At 34.7% G+C, this 24,246-nt stretch overlaps 1 protein-coding gene across 1 annotated transcript in view; it reads left to right on the forward strand.

Annotated features, from left to right (window-relative positions):
* Positions 1-24,246, forward strand: part of TAF4B (TATA-box binding protein associated factor 4b) — a 144,776-nt gene that overhangs the window by 99,741 nt on the left and 20,789 nt on the right. The window contains exon 14 of the mRNA XM_079109408.1: positions 12,706-12,810. Within this exon, the coding sequence (XP_078965534.1) occupies positions 12,706-12,810 (105 nt within the window). The remainder of the gene's footprint in view (positions 1-12,705; positions 12,811-24,246) is intronic.

The raw sequence follows: 24,246 nt of genomic DNA on the forward strand, positions 1-24,246 counted from the left end.
GTTTTTCCTTTGGTGTTGTTTGATTTTTTTTTTTTTTTTTTTTTTGAGTGCGTTGTTTGATTTTCTTTGTTGTTCCTTTTTTAGTATTGTATTTAATTATTCCCTGAGGGATGAATTGGTAGACAGGATTTTTCAAAGAATATTCAGAGGGGTGAGAGAAGAATGGAGGAACTATAGATTATGTAGAGAGAAATGAGAGGGAGGAGGTCTATGAAAAATGGTGGACTGAGACAGACCTCATTACCCTCAGTACATGTATGATTACACGAATGGTATAAATCTACATCGTGCACAACCATAGAAACGAAAAGATGTATTCCATTTGTGTACAATGAAACAAATTGCAGTCTGTAAAAATAAAAAAATTAAAAAAAATATTCAGAGAGACCAAAAAAACTGAAACACTGCCTTTCTTACTGAGAATAGGTAGTAGCAACCCTGTTTATTTTCTCTCCCTTTGTATCTCCACTTATCTTTCTTTTAAGCAACATTAAAAGAACCCAATATAATTTCTTTCCAGAGTATCTTGAAAGTTTTCTATTTGCTTCCTTCTGTAAATCCTCTTTGATCAAAAAGGGAATCAAATACATTGGCTTTGGTCCAAGAACAGAGCCACTCTGTATTAGTTGCAAATGTTCAAAAGTTAAATAGTCATTTTTGTCATCCTCCTGTCCCCAGAGCTGTTAGTAACTTTAAGGTTCAAAGGACTCCCCTTCAGAATCTATTACACAGGGTTACCATATTTTATTTGATTGCATATTGTTCCTACCTTAATAGAGTTGAATTGTTGTCTTGTATGGTAATTTGTAAGGTTACTCACTAACCACTATCACCTTGGTGTAAGCTATAATACTTTGGTTTGTTATTCTTTCCTATTTGACTCTCTGGGCAGTTGTCTTCATTCACTTGTAAAGATTAGCACAGATTCCTTGATGGTGATTGATTTAGAACTGCTTTGCTTTCCCTTTTCAGGTAATCCCTCCCTATCAAGCTCATCACAGGAAACAGATTAATGCCAGTATGGAATAAATGAAGAACTCTGAAGAACTATTTAGAGAAGTTGTAGGCTTTACTTATGCTGAAAACATTTCAGCAGTGAAATTTATCTTATAAATATTAAATCACAGTCTGAATCACTTTCATAATCCACGTTTGCTTTCAGCTGTTGAGGACAAGAGTTTTGATCTTGATCCTTTCTCTTGAGGTTATTTTTCTAATACAATTTTAGAGGCTATTAAATTCTTATGCGGACTAATTGTGTTAAATTGCACAGGTTTTAAATGAAGGTATCTAAAAATTTCTTTTTGTTCTTCCCATTGATGTCTCAGTTTTGTCATTCTCATTGGGAGCCATAAAAAATAGGCTGTCTTTGGGTTTTCCTGCTCTCAGTGCATTGAAGTGGTTCTGTGGTATACTGTTATTATGGACCTGACAGGTTATCTATTTAAATGCCTATTTTCTGACAAAATGTCTGTGGATATCCTTGTCATTCAAACATTTTATTTTAAACTTAGGTGCTATCTTTTTTCCCTAGTATATTTTTTGCCTCAATTAGAGAAATACATTCTTTCTGCTTATAACTTTAAATTTTTAATACCCAGACTTTCAGAATCTCCATTTTGAGGGGGGGTAAGATTTTCCTAGATACCTTATCTAAAATGTAAATGCTGATATTCTTCCATTTCACCATCTAGTATGAGAAGTTTTAAATAGATTACTAATGGCTAAATTCTAATTTCAAACAAGCAAGTACATATTTTGTTTAATGCAGCTGCAGACTTGTCCAAAATGTTTGTTGTATGTCCTAGATTAACATCTAGCCCTCAGTGTTTTCCTCTCTTACCACATCATCCACAATTCTGCAGAGCAAGCCATCTGACCTTGCAGTTCAAACATTTTGATTTCTTTCTTTCTTTTTCTTCTTTTTTTGTGGTGGTGCTGGCGATTGAGCCCAGGGCCTTGTGCTTGCATGGCAGGCACTCTACCAACTGAGCTATTGCTCCAGCCTACATCCTGATTTCTTAAACATTTGTTATCTATTTTGTGACCCTCATTTCCTTTTACATTTCGTCTTCTCTTTTGGGAAATGTGAGTTCAGTGCATCTGTGCAGAGTGAGACAAAGAATTCCTTTATTTCTCTTAATACTTACTAGCACTCCCATTTTTACTTTTTAATCAGATAGTAGAGGGTGGAAAAGGGGATACAAGTCATATATCTGCTGGCACATTGGCTTTGCAGAGCAACCTGTAGGAACTGGGCAAAAGAATAAGCATTGAATGATTAAAATACATAAGAGATTAGTTAATAAGTACTATGAAATCTTTAGGATTTTTAAGGAAATCATAGGTTATAAAAAATAACTCAACTTTCCATAAAACAATATAAATTGTGTAAGAAATAACGTACTGAATTATAAGGCTCATTACTGACTAGAAAAAAATATATTGTTTAGATATGAGAGAGGAACAGCTATTTTCAACATGAAGTTTGAAAGGATACAGAGTCGGTGAAATGTGATAGTTAAGCTAACCATTAACGTAGCAATTGTATTTAAACAATGTTGGTTCTGCATGGGCCAAAATTCATGGAACATTGGACAGGGCAAAACAAATTTGTCATTAAAGATACATTCTAGCCAGGCATGGTGGTGCACACCTGTCATCCTAGGTACTCGGGATGCTAAGGTAGTAGGATCACAAGTTTGAGACCAGTATGGGCAACTTGGCAAGATTTTGACTCAGAATAAAACTTTATAAAGGGCTGAGGATGTAGCTCAGAGTTAGAATGCCCCTGGGTTCAGTCTCCATTATACAAGAAAAAACCAAGTACATTCTAGCCATCAAATTGTGGCAGAATGGAGAAGATATTCTTAAAATAAGTCATAAAGAGCTTTTGTATGACATATCTGAGAAACAGTAAGTAAAGCATTGATAGTCTAAGACAGTGGTTTTCAAAGTTTAGTGTGCACGAACATTATCTGGAGGACTTGTAAAAATACAGATTGGTGTGCCCACACCCAGCATTTATGATACGGTAGGTCTGGAGTAGGGCCAGAAAATTTGTTTCCAGCAAATTCCCAGATGCTGCTCTTATTGCCATTGCTATTCTACAGATCATATTTAGAACCATTTGTCGAGGAGGAGAGAGGAGGCTTTAATTTTCATTTTCCCTTGAAGTGGTCAATGAAGGTTAAACAAAATGCCATGATTTGGGAATCTGAGATTTAGCATGTTTTTATTAAATTTATTTTTATTGTAAACAAATGGGATACATGTTGTTTCTCTGTTTATACATGAAATAAAGGCATACCATTTTTGTAATCATACATTTACATAGGGTAATGTTGTTTGATTCATTCTGTTATTTTTTCCTTCTCCTCCACCCCTCTTTTCCCTCTATACAGTCCCTCCTTCCTCCATTCTTGCCCCCCTCCCACTCCCCCATCATGTGTCATCATCTGCTTCTCAGTGAGATCATTCATCCTTTGGTTTTTTTGAGATTGGCTTATCTCACTTAGCATGATATTCTCCAATTTCATCCATTTGCCTGCAAATGCCATAATTTTATTATTCTTTATGGCTGAGTAATATTCCATTGTATATATATATACCACAGTTTCTTTATCCATTCATCAATTGAGGGGCATCTAGGTTGGTTCCACAATATGCCTATTGTGAATTGAGCAGCTATGAACATTGATGTGGCTGCATCACTGTAGTATGCTGATTTTAAGTCCTTTAGGTATAGACCAAGGAGAGGGATAGCTGGGTCAAATGGTGGTTCCATTCAAGTTTTCTAAGTAATCTCCATACTGCTTTCCAGAGTGGCTGCACTAATTTGCAGCCCCACCAGCAATGTATGAGTGTACCTTTCTCCCCACATCCTCTCCAACACCTATTGTTGCTTGTACTTTTGATAATTGCCATTCTAATTGGGGTGAGATGGAATCTTAGTGTAGTTTTGGTTTGCATTTCTCTTATTACTAGAGATGTTGATCATTTTTTCATATGTTCCTTGATTGCTTGTTGATCTTCTTCTGTGAAGTGTCTGTTCATTTCCTTAGCCCATTTGTTGATTGGGTTATTTGTATTCTTAGTGTAGAGTTTTTTGAGTTCTTTGTATATTCTGGAAATTAGTGCTCTATCTGAAGTATGAGTGGCAACGATTTTCTCCCACTCTGTAGGCTCTCTCTTCACATTGCTGATAGTTTCCTTTGCTGAGAGAAAGCTTTTTAGGTTGAATCTATCCCAGTTATTGATTCTTGCTTTTATTTCTTGTGCTATGGGAGTCCTGTTAAGGAAGTCTGATCCTAAGCCAACAAGTTGAAGATTTGGACCTACTTTTTCTTCTATGAGATGAAGGGTCTCTGGTCTGATTTAGAGGTCCTTGATCCATTTTGAGTTGAGTTTTGTGCAGGGGGGACATAGGGGTTTAGTTTCATTCTGCTGCACATGGATTTCCAGTTTTCCCAACATCATTTGTTGAAGAGGCTATCTTTTCTCCATTGCATGTTTTTGACACCATTCTCTAGTATGAGAAAACTGTATTTATTTGGGTTTGTGTCCATGTCCTCTATTCTGTACCATTGATCTACCTTTCTATTTTGGTGCCAATACCATGCCGTATTTGTTACTATTGCTTTGTAGTATAGTTGAAGATCTGGTATTGCGATACCCCTCGCTTCACTCTTCCTGCTAAGGATTGCTTTAGCTATTCTGGGTTTCTTATTCTTCCAGATGAATTTCATAATTGCTTGCTCTATTTCTGTAAGGTATGTCATAGGGATTTTAGTTGGAATTGCATTGAATCTGTATAGCACTTTTGGTAGTATGGCCATTTTGACAATATTAATTCTACCTATCTAAGAACATGGGAGATCTTTCCAACTTCTAAGGTTTTCTTTAATTTCTTTCTTTAGTGTTCCATAGTTCTCATTGTAGAGGTCTTTCACCTCTTTTGTTAGATTGATTCCCAAGTATTTTATTTTTTTCAAGTCTATTGTGAACGGGGTAGTTTTCCTAACTTCTCTTTCTGAAGATTCATCACTTATGTATAAAAATGCATTGGATTTATGAGCATTGATCTTGTAACCTGCTACTTTACTGAATTCACTTATGAGTTCTAAAAGTTTTCTGGTGGAATTTCCTGGTTCCTCTAAACATATAATCATGTCATCAGCAAATAGGGATAGTTTTCTTCTTTTCCAATTTGTATCCCTTTAATTTCTTTGGTCTGTCTAATTGCTCTGACTAGAGTTTCATGGACAGTGTTGAATAGAAGTGGTAAAAGAAGGCATCCCTGCCTTGTTCCAGTTAGGGGGAATACTTTCAGTTTTTCACCATTTAGAATGATATTGGCCATGGGCTTAGCGTAGTTGGCCTTTACAATGTTAAGGAATGTTCCCACTACCCCAATTTTTTCTAGTGTTTTGAGCATGAAGGACTGCTTATTTTATCAAGTGCTTTTTCTACATCTATCAAAATAATCATGTGAATCTTGACTTTAAGTCTGTTGATATGGTGAATGACATTTATTGATTTCCGGATGTTGAACCAACCTTACATCCCTGGGTGTTTTTGTGGTGTTGATCTCCTTCCAAATGTTTTCCTTAAACTCAGAGTAGTAGTGAACACAAGGAATAAAATAATCTTCAATTACTGTTGCTTTGTAGGACATCAATTTGAATTTTAGAACCCTCTGCTTCCTAGCAGAGAGACAATGATAAGGAAACGAAGGCTTCTGCCTCTTCACAAGCCATAAAGGAAAGTGTGAGACTATTAAAGAGAACCTACTCAATCTGTGTAGTCTCTTTGAAACAGGGTGTTTGTTTCTGTGTTGGTGAGCAAGCAGGCTTATATATTGCTAAACAAAGGCTAGCTGGCACATAATATATCAGAAATATGCTCTGGCTAATCTACATTTTAAAGTTTCCTGTTAAGATGAGTAAAGGCACTCCATATTGTATCTCTTACTCAGTACATCTATAAAATCTGGCCTGAATGCATTGAGCAACTATTTGAGAGCTTTTAAATAATAGGCAGATTGGGGAAGAAGATGAGAATTCAAAAGATTGCTGAGCCTTTCGTGAGGATGTCATTCATCTACTCCCCCTTTCTTCCAGCTGCTGGATCAAAATGTGGACACAGTCACAGAAGTGTGTGGCAGAGCCCCATGTACACAACTAAAGCCCTGTGTTTTGCTCAGAGGACCAAAAAATGAGTATGAGGGAACCAAAAGTTACTGGGAAGACGGCAGAAAAAGGAGGAACTCAGGAGGAACCCCACGGCACTGTTTTAAATTAATAGGCCACTCCTGAGCTACACATTTGTCCTACGTACTTCTGATGAGCTTGCTAAAGACATGGGTTCCAGATTGACAACTGGGTAACACATATGTTGGACAGATTGAAATAGTATTGCTAAGGCTTTGAAAATTGAGTGGACTTTAGAGCTACAACTGACAGAAGTCACATTGGAACCTGTGGCCTAAACCTAACCGTAGATCATATGCTAAAACACAAGTATCAACATTCTCCGAAGGATTTAAAGAAGACCCAGAGCCTCATAATAATTAAAAATATTCAGGATACAGTCCAAAATTGGACTGTAGAGATAATTGGAATGGGCTAAAAAAACTATGGCTGAACTATCTGTCTTTAAGAACTATAATTCAAGTGTAATGATGTAGATTGTTTAAACAAATGGGAAAAATGCTTATTAGAAAAGAAGAAAGGAATCAATAATATAAGCTTTTACTATAAGAATCTTGGAAAAGACTAGTAATATAGGCCCAAACCAAGTAGAAAGAAGCAAATAATAGAGATAAAGAGCAGAAATCTGTAATTCTTGGGGGGAAAAATGAAACTCAAAACTGGTTCTTTCATCAGCAAAATTAGTAAAGCTGTAGTAAGACTGAGGAAAAAAAACAAAAACAAGACAAATCACCAGTATTAAGAATAAAAGGTAGGATATCACTACAGACCTACAGGTATAAAAAGGATATGAAGGAAATAACAGCAAATAACTATGCATAAATGGCAACTTGGGCAACTTGGATAAAAAAAATACTAATTTCTTCAAAAGCACACATTTTAAATCTTAACCAAGATGAAATAGTTAATGACTGTAGTTCTATAATAATTAAATAAATTGTAGTTAAAACCTAAGCACAGGGAACTTTACTAAGTCCTACCAGTTAGAAGAATAAAGACCAATTCTACACAATCTAACACCTCCACTTTGTTTCATGAAGCTAGTGTAACCTTGAAAACCAAAGCCAAAGAGACATGACAAAGTAGAAATATTATAAACAATATCCTTCATGAAGACATCCTCAACGACATAATCACAAATCTAATCTAACAATATATAAAAAGAATGCACCTTGACCATGTAGAGTTTACCCCAGAAATGGAAAGTTATTTGAATACAATCTGCTGTGTTAATTAAGAAAGAAAAAGCATGCAATCATATTAATTAATGAAGAAATACAATTGATAAAATTAAAACTCCCAATAATGGTAAACCACTCAGTATTCTAAGAATACAAGGGAGTTCCTTAATCAATCAAAAGATAACTTTAAAAACACTACCGTTAATATTTTTTAAAAAACATTCTTTAGTTGTCTTTAGACCTTTATTTTATTTATTTTTATGTGGTGCTGAGGATCAAACCCAGTGGCCTGACACATGCTAGGCAAGTGCTCTACCACTGAATCACATTAATATTCTTAATATTAATATTCTTAATGATGAAAAGCTGAATGCTTCCTTCAAAGATTAGGAAAAAGACAAGATATCTTATTTTTACCACTGTTATTCAATTCAATGTTGTACTGTAAGTCCTTGATAGTACAATGTGGCAAGAAAGACAAAAGGCATATTAGACCAAGACAGAGAAGGAAAATAGCTTGTCCTTTCATTTTTTAAATGTATCTTCCACAGATCAAAATGTTATCATTTTGCCAAAGACTAGTTGGTCATTTTTTTCGTTTATTGATACACTTTGGGTATTGTGTCTCATAACTCTTAACTAGACTCCAAGCTATGAATGAAGATTTTCTCCCAGAAGTGTTTTTTCCATTTTGAGTTAATTTTTATGAAAGGTCTGAGGTTTAGGTCCAGATTAATTGTGTATGTGTGTGTGTGTATAGTTGCCCCTACGTTTGTTGAAAAGAGTGCTAGACACTAAAGTGGTAAGGATGGGTTTTATATGCTATTGCAATAAAAAAATAAATGGTTCAGTTGAACTGAACCAGCCCCCGTTGATTTATATAGAAGTTACTGGGCATTTTGTTTGTTTATTTTTGTGTCATTTGTGGGTTTTTTACTTATTCACTTTAGATATACATGACAGTAGAGTGTTTTTTGACATATATGCATGGAGTATGACTTATTCTAATTAGGATCCTGTTCTTGTGGTTGTACAGGATATAGAGTTTAGCTGGTGTGTAGTCATTTGTGAACAAAAGTTATGTCCAATTCATTCTACTGTCTTTCCTATTCCCATCTCCTCCCCCTCCTTTCATCCCCCTTTGTCTACTCTTCTCTTCTTACCTCTCCCCTTTATTGTGTGTTAGCATCCACATATCAGAGAGAACATTTAGCCTGTGATTTTTTGGGATTGGCTTATTTCACTTAGCATGATAGTCTTCAGTTTTATCCATTTACGGACAAATGCCATAATTTATGACTGAGTAACATTCCAATGTGTGTGCTTACCACATTTTCTTTATCCATTTATCTGTTAAAGGGCACCTAGATTGATTTCATAGTTCAGCTATTGTGAAGTGAGCTGCTGTGAACATTGATGTGGCTTTTTAAAGGGAATATGAGGCGAGCACTCTACCAACTGAGCTAAAGGGAGAATGAGGGGGTAGAAGGGAATAACTGGGGGTTCATTAAAATTAGGGTAGTGAAAAAACCTTAAAATGGTCCATTGGAAACCCATCTGAGTTTGCTACCTGGTGCTTTTTGAAGTTAGACACCTTTCGTTCCTTCCAGAGGCTGGCAACAAGGGCCTTATCTTCAGTTGTTGGCTAGAACAAATATGTAATTCTTTTGACAACCTTGAATTTTCTCAGGTAGGCCCTTTTTTCAAGAATCAGATCATTCTAAGGATGTGACCTTGAGATTTTACAAACCATGTGGGTGTTTTGTTTAGTTCTTTTTAAATCAAGGTTTAGGCTCAGTTGAGAAGTAAATTCAGAGGAACATGGGTAGAGAGTTTGGTCAAGAAGAGAATTTTTGTCATTTCCCAAACAAATTGTTTTCCAACCTGATCAAAATCCAGTTGGCCATTTTTATACAGATCTTATTTCTGTTCTGTTCCATTAATCTGTCTGCCCCTTTGCCAGTATCACATTATTTTTATTATTATAGCCTTATTGTAAGTCTTAAAATCACGTGGTATAATTCTTTAAATTTTGTTCTTTTTTATTTTTCAAAATCAAACTGTTTTACCTTTTCATATAAACGAACTTTGCTTTTGTTTATTTTTATGGTTTTGGATATTAAATCTACGACCTCATGCAGGCTAGGCAAGTGTCCTGCTACTGAGCTATATTTGTCTAACCCTCATTTAAACTTTAGAACCAACTTACCACATCTACAATACCAGTTTTATTGGATTTAAGTTAAATATGTAGACCAATTTGGAGAGAACCAGAATCTTTATAATGTTGTCTTTTAATTCAAGGATGCAGTATGTCTCTTCATTTATTTATTTCCTTTCTTTCATGACCATTTTGTGGCTTGCAGCATGCATGTTAAATTTATTTCTTAGTATTTCACTTTGGGTACAGCTATTATGAATTACATTTTTTAAAAAATTAAATTTCTAGTCATACTTTAATAGTATAAGAAAGGTGATTATTGTGTGTGTTGCCTTTGCATCTTGCAGTTTTGCTAACCTCACCAATTTGTACTGGAAGGATTTTGGTTTTGTTTTTCATAGATACCTTGGGATTTTTCTGCACAGATAATCATGCGATCCTGTTTCCATGGAAGCCTCTAAGTCAGTGACTGATTCTCCTGAACTCAACTTAATTGTTGTAATCTTCAACCATAGTTATGCCAAATCTGCAGTAATGCCTAGAACTTCCTCTTGTTCTACTTTTAAGTGTCTAGTTTCTCTTTTGTGTGCTAGCTAAGATAATATTATTTTGGAGAGAGTTTGTTACAAGTACAGGGCCAACCAGAACTATGATCAGTTTCCAATTTTCTGTACTTTTGCAAAATTTTCTAAAACATTGTATGTAAAACTTAAGAAAACCAAAAATTAGTTTGTAGAGTGGAGAAAATGATTTGCTACATGGATGGGAGAATTCAAAGACTGGTCAATTTAAAAACATTTCACTCAGTATAACAATTTTGCAGTTTCCATTTCTCTACAGGGAAGGATTTAAAAATATAGTTTGATTTGTGCTGCAGGGTCAATTAACTAAATTTTTTTGTGGGTATGTGTGTCACCTAGAAGTTCTGGATTGTGACAGCATCATACTAAAATGTATTTTTTATTAAGAAGAATTGCAGCAACAAAATATTTTACAACTTCTGAAAACACTTATTAATTTAAAAGAAAACTCACAGTTTAAAAGGGATTCTGTCCTGCATTTTGTTGTGCAAATGGAAAATGATTCTTAGTTTACTTCCTTTTTTTCTTTTCTTTGCTTGTACCAGGGATTGAGACTAAGGGCTTAACCACTGAGCCACATCCCCAGCCCATTATATTTTTTATTTTGAGATAGGGTCTCATTAGGTTGTTTACAGCCTCACTAAGTTGCTGAGGCTGGCTTTGAACCTGCAATCCTCCTTCCTCAGCCTCCGGAGCCTCTGGGATTACAGGCATGTCTAGCGTGCGTGGCTTTTAGTTTACTTTCTTTGGTTAGTTGTCTAAGTACATTCTGGCTATTATAACAAGATACCTTAGACTGGATGGCTTATAACTAAAAGGATTTTATTTCTCAAGTTCTGGAGGCTGGGAAGTCCAAGATCAAGATGCCATCTGATCTGAAGTCTGATGAGACCCATTCATCATAGATGCCTTGTTCTCACTGGGTTCTCACATGGTGGAAGGAGCAAGGAATCTCCTGGCTTTTTCATCAGGGTACTAATTCCATCTATGAATGCTCCACACACTTGAACCAGTCACCTCCTGAAGGCCCTGCTTCCTAATCCTGTCACTTTGGGGACTGAGATTTCAACTTTGAGACACAGACATTCAGACCATAGCAGCCGTTTTCTATTTTATTAGCGTTTCAGTTACTTGTGGATTATTCATTATTTTTCCTAATATTCAAATAATGTGAAGTTATCTTAAAGCAAGTCAGTTCCAAGGATAAAACTACATAAACTATTTCCTATTTTTATCCTGCTATTATTCATTTATTTATTTTGTGGTGCTTGAGCCCAGTGGTGCTCTACCACTTATTTACATCCCCAGTCTGTTTTATTTTAAGGCAGGGTCTCACTGGGTTGCCCAGGCTGTTCTCCTTCCTCAGCCTCCAGAGTCACTGAGATTGTAGGCGTGCATCATTGTGCCTGGCTTCATCCTGTTCTTTAAAAAATAAAAAAAGTATTTAAATTTTGGTTAATGCTCTTTTAAAGAATATTTCCAGTGTTTCTCCATAGGTTACTTTCATTTGACTGTCTTCATCCTGTTAGAATAAGTTACTTTCAGCTGGCCTCACTTTCTTGCTCTTTTTTCCTCCACAATTGTAAGATTTCCCTGGGAATTGAACATAGTTCCTCTTTTGGAAAAACTTACAAATTTAATAGTATTTTACTTTTGCTTTTTCACCTTATTTTTTCAAAAATTACCTAAATAACACTTAGCTGCCTTGATGAAATGATGCCATTTCTGGCTTTTTGTGGGACATCTTTCATGCACATACTCAGAAACTATACCTTGTAGATTTGTGGATCCTTGTGGATTAGTGTGATGAAAGCTGTATATATATAAAAGTACCACTGCAATTTTGACTTTTTATGGGAAGATAAATATAGAATAAATCCATGATTTTTATTTGTAAATGAGGCAGCATGATATATTAAAAACATTTTGTAATTAGAACACTAGGCTCCAAGTGCTGCTTCTACCAGTTATTACTTGTGTGACTTTTGTGAAGTTGTCCTAACCTCTTAGAACCTCACTGTCTCCATATGTAAACAAAGGGTGACGTATATGTTTAATTTTCATATGTTATAGCAATTGCTTACCTTTTGGCATGGTTATGGGAGTTACGGGGAAGTAATTTGTAAATCATATAGCATTGTAAAACTTTGTGATGTAAATTCTTTATTTTGTGATGTAATACTTTATTTTAAAGTAATTTTTTTTTTTTTTTTTAATCTGAAAAGTTGACTTTAGTGGGCTAGTCTGTCTCCAACTTGATGTTCATCTTATTCTTCAGGCATTTCATAATTGTGCTTAAACTGGGGAGAAATTATGATTTAGATGCCTTTCTTTTCTTGTGTCCTCACTCCCCTTACCTAAATTCTGCCTCTTCTGCATAAAGATTGAGGACTAAAGAGTGTATGGAGGCAAGGAGCGAGAAAACATTCCCTTGGGCATAAGGGAATCTAATATTTATTTTATACTACAACTTTACTTGGGGAAGAATACAGAAATAGTCTTAGTGATCAGTTTCTTTTTTCCTCTGAGCATGACTGTGTATAAACATTGCTATTTTTTCCATCTCCTAGTTACAGCAATTGGAACTCGCCCAGATACAGCACAGAGATGCTAATCTCACAGCTCTTGCAGCTATTGGACCAAGGAAGAAGAGACCACTAGAATCTGGAAGTGAGGTACTGACAGCATCCATTATTTTATTTTTCATGTTAAGTAAGCAAGCTAAAAAGAAGCATAGAGATGGAAATAGTTTACCCTACTCTGCATGCTGTTGCTGCCAAATTCTTAGACAAAATTTTCCATGTTTTAAACATGTATATCCCTTTGAAAATTTATTCCTACTTATACTTACTTAAACTTCTTCCTTTTCTTCCATCTCTAGTTGTACTGACTATTTCAATTTTTTATTTCTGTGTATTCTTCCTAGAGGTTTTATATAATCCTTTCCCCTCTGTTTATCTAAATCTGACTCATCTGTTAAGATTGAATCTGCTCTATTTCTTCGATGAACCCTGATTATTCATTTCTACACCAACTTCTCCTTTTATGAGCACTGAATGTGTTTGCATGGCTTAATTGTTCTCTTATTATTCCTTGAAAGAATTATTTTTCTTATTTTAGATTATAAACGTCTTGAGCAAGGAAGATTATCCTATGACTTATGTTCCTTGTAGAACTGGCCACATCATATACTCAGTAAATATTGTTAATTGTTTGATTAATACCAAGGAAGGATCTTAGTTACATCTTCAGAGTAATTATTTGAAATATTAGACTTTGAGTGGGATCATCAGAACTGACTGAGTAAAAGTTCCTGTAAGAGCCCTGGGACACGATCAGGAATAAAAGAACGACAACTCATCTATTCTGCCCGTAGAATTTAAATGTACTTTGAGACAGCTCGCTACCAGCATTGCCCTGGAACATTGGCAGTACCTAAGCAAATGCCAGTCACCTGAATAGAAGAAAGATGAAATAATTCTAGTTCTTTTTTATTTCAAATGTGATGAATGTGATATGTTACTTATCTTTTGCCTGATCAAGTGTAACTATCATTGTTTTTTTCATATCCCTTCAGAAATTTGTTGTGAATGTGGACATATATCTAAGGTGTACTCACAAAGCTATATGTTTGATTTTTTTACTTAAAGAGCAAACTGTACTTATTGTTCTGCCCTTGATATTTTCTTCTTCCCATAATCTGCTTCCTATAATTTTTCTACTCTTTAAAGGCATATAACATTATTGTATTTAGATATACTGTAGTTTCTTTATTTTTTTTTCTATCAGTTATGCAACTAACATTAGATTTTTACTTTTACTGCCTCAGAGAACACCCTTATATTTACACTGTAGTGTGCTGGAACAATGCAGCTAGAGGTGAAATTCTAGAAATTGAATCCCTGGATTGAAGAATACACATATTAGGAAAACCTTTGTGGAAAAACTCAAATGTATGCAAACGTAGAAAGTCTTGGGATATAACTCAGTGATAGAGCACTTCCTATCATGTGTGAGTCCCTGAAAGCAATCCCCAGTGGTGGGGGAGGGGAATAATGAGCCTCCACATACCCACCACCCTGCTCTACCTACTGTCAATTTATGCCTAACCTTGTTTCATTTATATCTGCACTAATTCTCTCAGGTAAGTTTTTCACCCCTCATGCTATTTGAAAGTCAAGCCTACATTCAGTATCACATTCACAATTATTATTTACTGCTTTTGATTTTTGATAATTTTTAAGTTACCCTCTAAATAACATTTTATCAGTTTTTAAAGTTCATTAGTGTCTATCTTCTGTATTCCCATTAATACTCGGGATTATCTTTGCCATCTCATGGTTGAAAATACAATTTGTAATAGCATTTAAGTAAAGAGTAAATTGAGTAATTTTTCATGTGTGTATTGACACAGTCAATTGACCTTTTTCCCACTGAATTTTATGTTTTAATTGATTAAAAAAAGTTATAAACATCCCCTCTCATTTTCTTCTCAGTTTGTATGGGCTTTGTTCACCTAAAAGTTTTTACCTTTATTCATCTAAAATTTTTGTTTTTCTTCAAAACCTCAATCTTTCATTTTGTCTTCTAGGATTATTTTCTATTTAGGAAGTCCATTCTTAACTAGTACTTTAATCATTTCACTTTTTAGGTATAAATCTTTGGTTCATAAAGTATTTCTTTTGTGAATAAGAGTTCAGATATAATCCAGGTGTGGCCTACGCCTATAATGCCAGTGGCTAAGGAGGCTGAGGCAGGAGGATAGAGAGTTCAAAGCCAGCCTCAGCTAAAGCAAGGTGCTAAGCAACTCAGTGAGACCCTGTCTCTAAATAAATACAAAATAGGGCTGGGGATGAGGCCTAGTGGTCAAGTTCCCCTGAGTTCAATCCCTGGTACCTTAAAAGAAAGAGAAGTTCAGAGATATATATAACTTTATTCCTTCCATCCTCCCATGTTCTCCTCCAGGCTAACAAACTATTCCAACACCATTTACTTAGTAATTCTTTCCCCACTAATTTGAAAATGCCACCTTTGTTGCACACAGTTTGTGTCAAATGCAAATTCTCATTTGTTTCTGAGTCATTTCTGTACACTGTGTGAACCAATTCTATCTAATAGAATTTTCTATGATTATGAAAATATTTTATGTCACTAATGCCTTGGATAGACACATATGGCTGTTGAGCTCTTAAAATGAGGCTAGTATGACTGAGGAAATGATTTTTTAATTTTTTAAAAATTAACATTGTTTTGATAGCCATATGTGGCTGGTGTCTACTATATTGGAGAGTACAGAAGAACTGTTCTCCTCGTGGGTAGGGGTGTGTGTATATGTATGTGCATACATATGTGTATGTATTTATGTATTTGTGTGTCTGTATGTATGTCTATACACACACACACACACACATACACACACACACTTACATACAAACATATATACACACTGGGGACCAAACCCAGGGCCTTGCATACTGTGCCAAGAGCTCTGTTGCTGGCTTATATCCCTACCCCCTATATATCTGTGGCTATTTACATATTTGTACTAAAGCCTTTTTCTTTTTTATGACTCTACCCATTTTTGAGTGTATAGTTATATAGTATTAAGCATATTCACATTGTTGAAAAAAATGTAACTTTTTTCATCTTAGAAAACTAAAATTCTGTACCCATTAAACAATTCCTCACTTCTCCCTTCCCTCTCTCATAACTCCCAGTCAACTTTTTGCTACTATGAATTTGACTACTTAGATAACTCATATAAGTTGAATTATACAGTATTTGTCCTTTTGTGACTGGCTTATTTGACTTACCATAATGTCCTCAGGTCCCAAATCTGAATATATTTAAAAATATGGTAAAACTAGGCCAGTAGAGAAATTTTTATTTAGAAAAATGCAGGACAACCATTGCCTTTTATTTTTGGCTCATTTATATATAAATGTGTGTAAATATCTTATTAAAATTGGGGTATGTTGTTTCATCATCATTAAGCATCTGCTTGTAAAATAACCCTTGTTAAGCATATCTTTTCTTCTGTGACAAGAATAATTAATAATTTTTCATACACATAGTTATTATTTATAATATTATAACTCATTTGGGAATGAGTTGTAGAGATGTCTGAGTTCCTGTCCTACTTTTCTATTCTAGTAGCATTATATAACAAATTATATTAAATGTTCACATGCAGAAATCATCATGGCACTTGGGGGTTATACATGTGCATTGGATTCAGACACATCTGAGTTTGATGGTTGACTATAATTTTGAACGGGTTCTTTAAACCCCAGTCCTCAATTATCCTGCTCTGCCTTATCATGCTTTAAGGATTTGTTTATTTAAAGTACTTAATTAGTTCCTGGTCTCAGATAAATGCTTAATAATTTTTTAATCTTTTTCATCATAGTTTTAGCACTATTATTTCACTCCTGTTACCCATGAATTTGAAATGATAACCATTAATTTCTCCATTCATTTTAGTCTCATTTAAGTTTGTTGCAAATTTAGAGATATTAAATATTTACCTATTTATAAGTCAGATTTTTAAGCATTTTTTAACCATTATGTATTTGAGTCCTTAGGTGTGTGATGGAAAGCAAATGAGCCATTTGTGTTCAAAGCAGTGTTAAAGTCAACTTACGTGATTTATCTCTCAGTATTAAGATGCAAAGTTATTTAATTTTTTCTTTCCAAACATATGTTTTGTACCTTGGTTATAAATATATTGAACTGCCTAGTTACTTGATTCTTTGCTGGCTCTGAGAACTCAGGCATATATATTTCCCATTGTGTTGCCTTGAATTTAAGCTTAGGTAGCTATCAGATGTTTAAGTAATGCCATTCTGAATTGAAAATATCAATTTCTTCAACCAGCTGGTGACATTTTAGTACAATTCTTATTTGAAATAAACTGAAGATTTCTTTTGTTGATTTTTGTTCATAGTATTGTAACTGTAAAGTTTTTTGTTTTTTGTTTTTTAATGGTAAGCAGGAACCCTGTTGTATGCTCATTCAGTATTTAAGTACACTGGTGATTTGTTGACTTGAATTGCTTTAGTCAAATTGTCTGTTCACTTGCTTTACTCTTTCACAAATAAGATAGAAATGATATAGGAAATCATTTTTAGTTTTAATACTCTATATTCTGGAAACAGGCTTTGTTTTAGTTTGCTTCTTTCTGAAATCATACCTATTTGATTTTAATTTGTTAGAAAAAGCATATAATCCCAGAGGGAAGTAGGGTAGGGTTTGTGGTTCTCTTTGTTCAAATCAAGGGTTGTTTTCTGTTAAAGGGAGAGTTTTCAGTTTACAAACTGAATGGAATGATTTTTTTTCTTAATTCAGAAATTCAGAAAGTTAAACAGTATCTGTAAAATTCAAAGATTACCATTTTTGTTGATAGTAAATTGTAGGAATTAGTTTTAGACTTTTGTCTTTCAGTATTTTTTTTCCTGTCATAATAAAACAAAGTCAAAGTTCCCCTTTCTTTAAAAATAATCTTTCTATTTGTAAAAGATGTATGTAAACCTGGCCTTTGGGATTTGATACTTGATTTTTTTAGAAATTTTGGTAAAGTTGAAAAGCACCAGATATTGTCTCCTCTAGTTATCTTGACAAAGAGCAGCCAGTACCAGTTATCATTTTGTACCAAGAATTTATACCTTGGAGAAAAATACTACAGGGCATTACTTTCAATATATCCTTAATTACTGTTGTGGTTTGAAGTGTATGTAGTTATTTTTTGAATTAATGTAAGCTATACAGGTACTGATATAGAAAAACACAAAATTCTTTAATATTTATAGTATTTGCTTATGTATTTTATGTGTGGATATTATGCAGATAATATGTTTGAGGTTCTTTGGAATTTTAAAACTTTACTTCCTATGTTAGAGATCCTTGAATTAGAAAGAAACTATCCTTTTCCCTCATTAGCAACACTTTCAAACAGTTCTGTGATGTATTAATGGTCCAATATTAATAACAGTGTTCAATTTTGTTGAATGTAAGAATTGGTTCATTTTAATCTTACGTGATATCTTTAAAAATCACATGATTATACTTAAAAATCAATTTTTGGAGTTATGAAAGGGCAGAGAGGGGACCCAACTTCTTAATGTTTTGACTTAACGATTTTTAGACTTTACAGTCCTGTAAAAGCTATATGCATTGGGTAGAACCCATACTTCAAATTTTGTGAATGTATTAGGTGCATTTTGCTTAAAATATACCTTACAGATTATTCCCTCTCTCCTAGTTTTCTAAGTGTTTCAGTGGTATATTCTTTCTGGGAAGTGAAAGCCAGCTAGTTCAGTACCATGTGATGATTCACCTGATTTTTAAAACAAGCACAGAAAGCATTCTGTAACAGCTTCCTGCTCATAACCAAAAATAAAGTCTGGGGATGCTAGATGGGAGTGTCCTGAAAAGGCAGTGGTGGAGGGTTCTACTCAAGAATACTTGAAACTCTGATAGTTGGTGTGTGTCCATATGACGCAAAAAGGAAATTCATGAAGTAGAGTGTGATGGAGTCCATTGCTTTGCCTTCTTCAGAGAAGATGATATTACGGATTTATGGGATAAATAATTTCCTTCATTACTCCTTCTCCATGTGTCATTCCAGCACTTATTCATGATACAGCTTCCACGGATACAGCTCTAGACCTGTGGTAGTCTTCCCAAACATAGACTGCCCCTCACATTTCTTTGTATCTCTCAGAAAACACTATTTTGTTTTTATTTCTTGCCTTTTCTATTCCTACCTAATTTATAAAAGGATAATTATATAGAAATATTAAAACCAGAACTCCTTGGAATGTAATATTTAGGTCAAATTTCAGGAATAACTTTCTGAAAGTGTTTAGACTAGCGTAAGTTTATCTTGGTATATAATCACTGAGATTCTTTCTAGTGCTAGCCTTCTATAAGTCTCTTAAGTTTCTTTGAAATGAAAAATAATTTCCCTGAAGGAGTATTGTAGAAAGATCACTCAGTCAACAAATGATAGTGATTTTGTGGGGAAGGGCGATCTGTGTCTCCCATAATATTGCTTACTTAGTAGAGCTTTTTATTTGAGTTTTATTATTTATTGAGCGTTTAACTATGGTCACATAAGTGTCATAGAAGAATATAAAAAAAAGCTCTTAAGTTTCTTGGATATCCTTTCTGAAAGTTTCCATGTATGTATTAGGTTAAACCAAGTGAAATTGCCAATTTTATTGGTAAAAATGAATATATAATTAAATCATATACATGTACTTTAAAAACATATATGCCAGGCTTGGTGGTGCATGCCTGTAATCCCAGTGGTTCAGGTGGCTGGGGCAGGAGGATTGCAAGTTTGAGGTCAGCTTCAGCAATTTAGCAAAGCCCTAATCAACTTGGTGAGATCCTGCCTTAAAATAAAAAAGACTGGGGATGTAGCTCAGTGCTAAAGTGCCTCTGGATTAAATCCCTAGTACCAGTAAAAAAACAACCAAACAAAAATACTGTATACTATTAATAGTTTACCTTCATCAAGAATTAGAATGTATCATTTTCATTAAACGTCACAATTTCTCTGTAAGCTTATATAATTGCTTTCTCTAAATGAACAACATGGGATACAGAGGGGATTAGTTTCTCATCTAAAATTACACTGTTATTAAATAGAGGAACCCATTTACACTTCCAAAGAATTTGGTGTTCATGTTGTACAATGGGATCATATTAAACTATTCTACAACTTGTAGAGCAATGCAGTTTGGACTTTGTATTAGCAGGGCTTTTCAGAGAAACAGAACCAACAGGGTATTTATAGATAGCTAAGAGAGAATTTTAAAATGAAAATTAGCTCACTCAACTATGGAGGCTGAAGACTCCTGCGATACACTGTCTGCAACTTGGAGATCCAGGAAATTTGGTAGAGTAATTCAGTCTGGTTTTTTTGAAGACCTGAAAATCAGGGGAGTCAGTGACAACTCTCAGTTCAAGGCAGAAGACTTGAAAAGGATTAAAGATAGGTCACTGGTATAATTTCTGGAGTAAGAACCTGGGTCTCTGATGTCTAAAGGCAGAAGAGTATGGGTATCCTTGTTCCAGAAGACAGCCCTTCTATCTTTTTGCTCTGAGTAGGTCCTTTGGATCATGCCCTCCACACGGTGAGGGTGGATCTTCTGCATTCAGTCTACTAATCAAGTGCTAATCTCATCTGAAAACACTTCTTACAGACAATTAATATTCTCCCAGTCATCTGGGTACCCCTAAACCCAGTCAATTTGACACATAAATTAACCATGAAAGACATTTGTCCCATACTGGTACCTACTCTTATGCCATAATTCATTGATCCACTGACTGGTAGACATTGAGAATATTTTCACTTATTTAGTATAAATGATGAACATCTTTATCTTCATGAATTCATTGATTTTGTAGGATTGATTTCTAGAAGTAGAAATTCTAGGTCAAAGTATATATGCATCCTAAAATTTAATGAATATTCCCATAATCTTCCAAAAATATGCCAGTTTCTCCCCTGGAGTGCCTATTTCTCCATTCCCTTGCTAGCAACATATATAATCATTTGAAAATATTTGTCACTACAGTTTTATTTATTGCATTTCTACCATTTTAAAGTGTCCTCAAAGTTGAGGTTCTGTTTCTATATGGAAACATGATACAGATGTGTTGGGAACCTCTGAAATACCTTTTAAGGTTAATACATGGATTTTTAAATGTTTATTTAAATACTAAAATCATTTACAGAAAATTTTTTATAATAGAAATATGTATGTTTTGAAATAGAGAACCAGATTGAATTCTTATGGATATTTGGCTGACCATAAGTGGACATTATTCTTCTTGACTATATTTGCTAGTTCTTATCATTTGAGGGTATGGTTAGATTATACTTGAAATATTAAGTCTGCAATGGTTTTAGAAAGACCTAAAATCATTTGAGACAAACTATTCCTCAAAGAAAGGTATCTGTTTCTGGTTGCCATTCCAGGTGATTCTTCCATCTGGAAAAGTACTAAGTAATTTAACTAAAAGGCTATTGACTTGAAAGCCCCAACTTTTATCTTCATTTCCTTAAGGGGCTCATTCTTTACCCCCATCTTCTACCAGACTCTGGGAGGTGGTGAGGAAGGGAAGCAGACAGTGTTCAGTGTTAGCTATTATAGCAGACTTATGAGAGGTTTAAACCAATTTATTGCCATCTAATGCTATGTATAAATATCATATAAATTCAGTAGAATTTAGCAAATTTTGTTACTTTAGATAAAGAAGCAGTTCTTTATATTTTAAGGTATACTTTTTATGTTCTGTTTTGTTCATACCAAATTAAACATATCTGCCTCTTTATTAATAAATGACCTAAATGTAAATCTAAATTTAAAAATTGACTTTCTGGGGCCAGCTGTTTTTAGTGACTTTCTGTGAAATGTGTTGAGTTGCACATTATAGGTTTATCTTTTCTTCTCCCCAAATCCTCCATAAATTCTTTATTCACAAGAATAAAGAACAGAGGAAAAAAAACAGTAATAAGGGAATTCAGTAATATTTAAGTTAAAATTGATTCAGATTAGAGACTAGAGGCATTCTTTCTGAAAAAGTTCAAAATAGAAGACCTCATATTAATAGTTATGTGACTCACTTTTAAATATGAACAAATTGGCAAGGATTGCCAAATAGTTGAGGAAAGCCTCTTAAGCAAAACATAAAAGACAGGATATGAGAGAAAAACAAGATGTGAGACAGAAGGAATTTGAGGGGGAAATAAAAGAAAAAGAAAGTGGAATATATCACAACCATTATACAAAACTAGAAGACTACTTTAAAATAATCAGAGAAGTGAATGACCCTTTGGAAACAGAAAATATGACATCAGAAATTAGTAGTCCAAAGAATTATAAGTTAGTCATGACAACTTAAAGAAAATATTGGAAAAAGAAAGATATAGTGTGCTAAGTTTGTATTGTGTTATCTAAGCTGGAATTGTTTCCCAGAATCCTTTTCCTTGCATAGTTCATGGTTACCTTGGGTCTTGAGGTGTTTTAATGGTAAAAGTAGAAGTGAAACCACAGTCATATTCTTGTGTTTGGTAGATTGGTGTGGGGATACTAGGCCTTACTGTACTTGCAAACATCATTGACATGGATAGGACTTTTCAGCTCCTTCTCTCTTGGCTTCTCCAAACATTGAGCCAAACCTAACACAGATAGAGTTAACAGCAGAACATAAACTGTCTAACCAGGCTCACAACTACAGGTAGCCATATCTCCATATTCTATATCATGTCTTGTGTTCTCTGAGCAAATCCTAAGTGATACAGAAATTTGTACTGTAATTAGCTACAGAGGACTAGCACCTTAAAGATGGTTTCCTGAATTAGTTTTGGGTTTTATAGAATTGGTTCTCTGTTCTAATTAGATCTAAAGACAATAATTACCCTGTTCCTAGTGGTAAAGGGGCATGGTAGTCCATGGCATTCAGTGACAAAGCAGTTACTTTACCAACTGTAGACACTTAAAAGTTTGCCTTGGAAGGCAAAATTTTAGAGCAAGTATTTACTACCACAGAACACTTTGGTGAAAATGAGTAATAGGATAAGTAATTTTCTTCACAGGACACTGGAGAACTTAGGCAAAGCCTTTAAATTCTGAGCTTAGGATCCACAGAAGGAAATTAAAGCCTCTGTGATTGCCCTAAAAGAAATCTTTACTTCTTTTATCCAAAGGCAGAGATTTCTGGAAACTAAACCTCAAATCTAATCCTGCAGGTAACTGAATTACAACACAAATTGAATTTCTAGTCTGTAGGATTTTTTTGTTAAAGTTGTACCATTTTGTGGGGTGGCAGGGAATAGAAACCAAAAATTGGGAATTGGAATATGAATAAATTTCTATGAAGTTGGGTATCTTGGCCACCTGTGCCAGTCCTTCTAGCCCTGAGGGAGGTTAGTCTCTGAATTGTAATGGCTCCTCTTAAGGTAGTTACCTTGTAAGTGGACTACTGATCCTCCTCAGAACCTCCCTTCACTATTTCTCATTGCTTCTACACTATAACCAGGCTCATCCAACAGTTCCCATAGGTTGTGGTATTAAGTATGACCCATGAGAAGATGTGATAGTGTACTAAACAAATTGCATGATTTTGCCTGCACTTACTTGGGGGGAATGGTGTGAGTAGACCTAAGGGTGTAGATTCAGAGCAGAAGGCTATAAATATAAAGTTGAACCAGGCTGAATTGACTGATATGTGTTCATTCACTAAGCAAAGATTTGTGATAGGAGATATTAGGTCAGAGGGCTAGGAAAGGCTTTTAACAGTTTTTGTTTGTTCATGTGTTTTTTTGATTGGTTGAAAGACCCAAAGGGGGCTGAAACTAAGTGAAATTGAGATAAACACTAGAACTATATTGTATAATATACATATTTGTTTCCAAAGGCTTTGGAGGTTGAGATGCTCGAGGGAATTTAACATTTAGGACTCGATCACATATGTCCTTCCAGTGGGCCCGGAGGATACTCCTTTTATCATACTTAAGAGAAATACATTCATGAGGGGGACCTCAGCAACCTCGAAGGGCTCTGCTGTGTATTTGCTTTAAGCCTGTAATGACAAGGGAGCTCCTGCCATCAAACTAGGCCCCCTAAATTTATTGAGAATGATGAACTCCCAGGTGGCAGAAATAAGTAGTGAAACTTAATTGCTAAAGATAGGTGGATTTGGTTACTGTCATAGTTAGTAAAACCAATTCAGAAATCAGTATAGTCTGAGTTACAGATATTTGTTATTGACTAGTCGAACATGATATTCTAGATCTGAAATAGATGGGGAGCCCATTAAGTCTCCCTGGATTTGTCTAAACAGAAGAACTCTAGGTATGGTGAAGAGAAATGTGACTTGGATTAAGTCAGTACAAGTTACAGGCTGTCAGGAATTAGGCTGCGGTGTAAATTTCTAGCTGATCAGAGCTTCCTAGGGTGGGTGCTTTTTGAGTGTTTTTTGCAGTAGATGATGAGGGCAAATCGGTTCTTCCTGTGTCTAGCCCCTTTTGGTTATTAGGATGCCAGCTCAGACACTTTGGACAGTTAAGATTTTATTAAATTATGATTAGATTT

This window comes from Sciurus vulgaris (genome assembly GCF_902686455.1).
Source record: "Sciurus vulgaris genome assembly, chromosome: 13".
NCBI classification, from domain to species: Eukaryota; Metazoa; Chordata; class Mammalia; order Rodentia; family Sciuridae; genus Sciurus; species Sciurus vulgaris.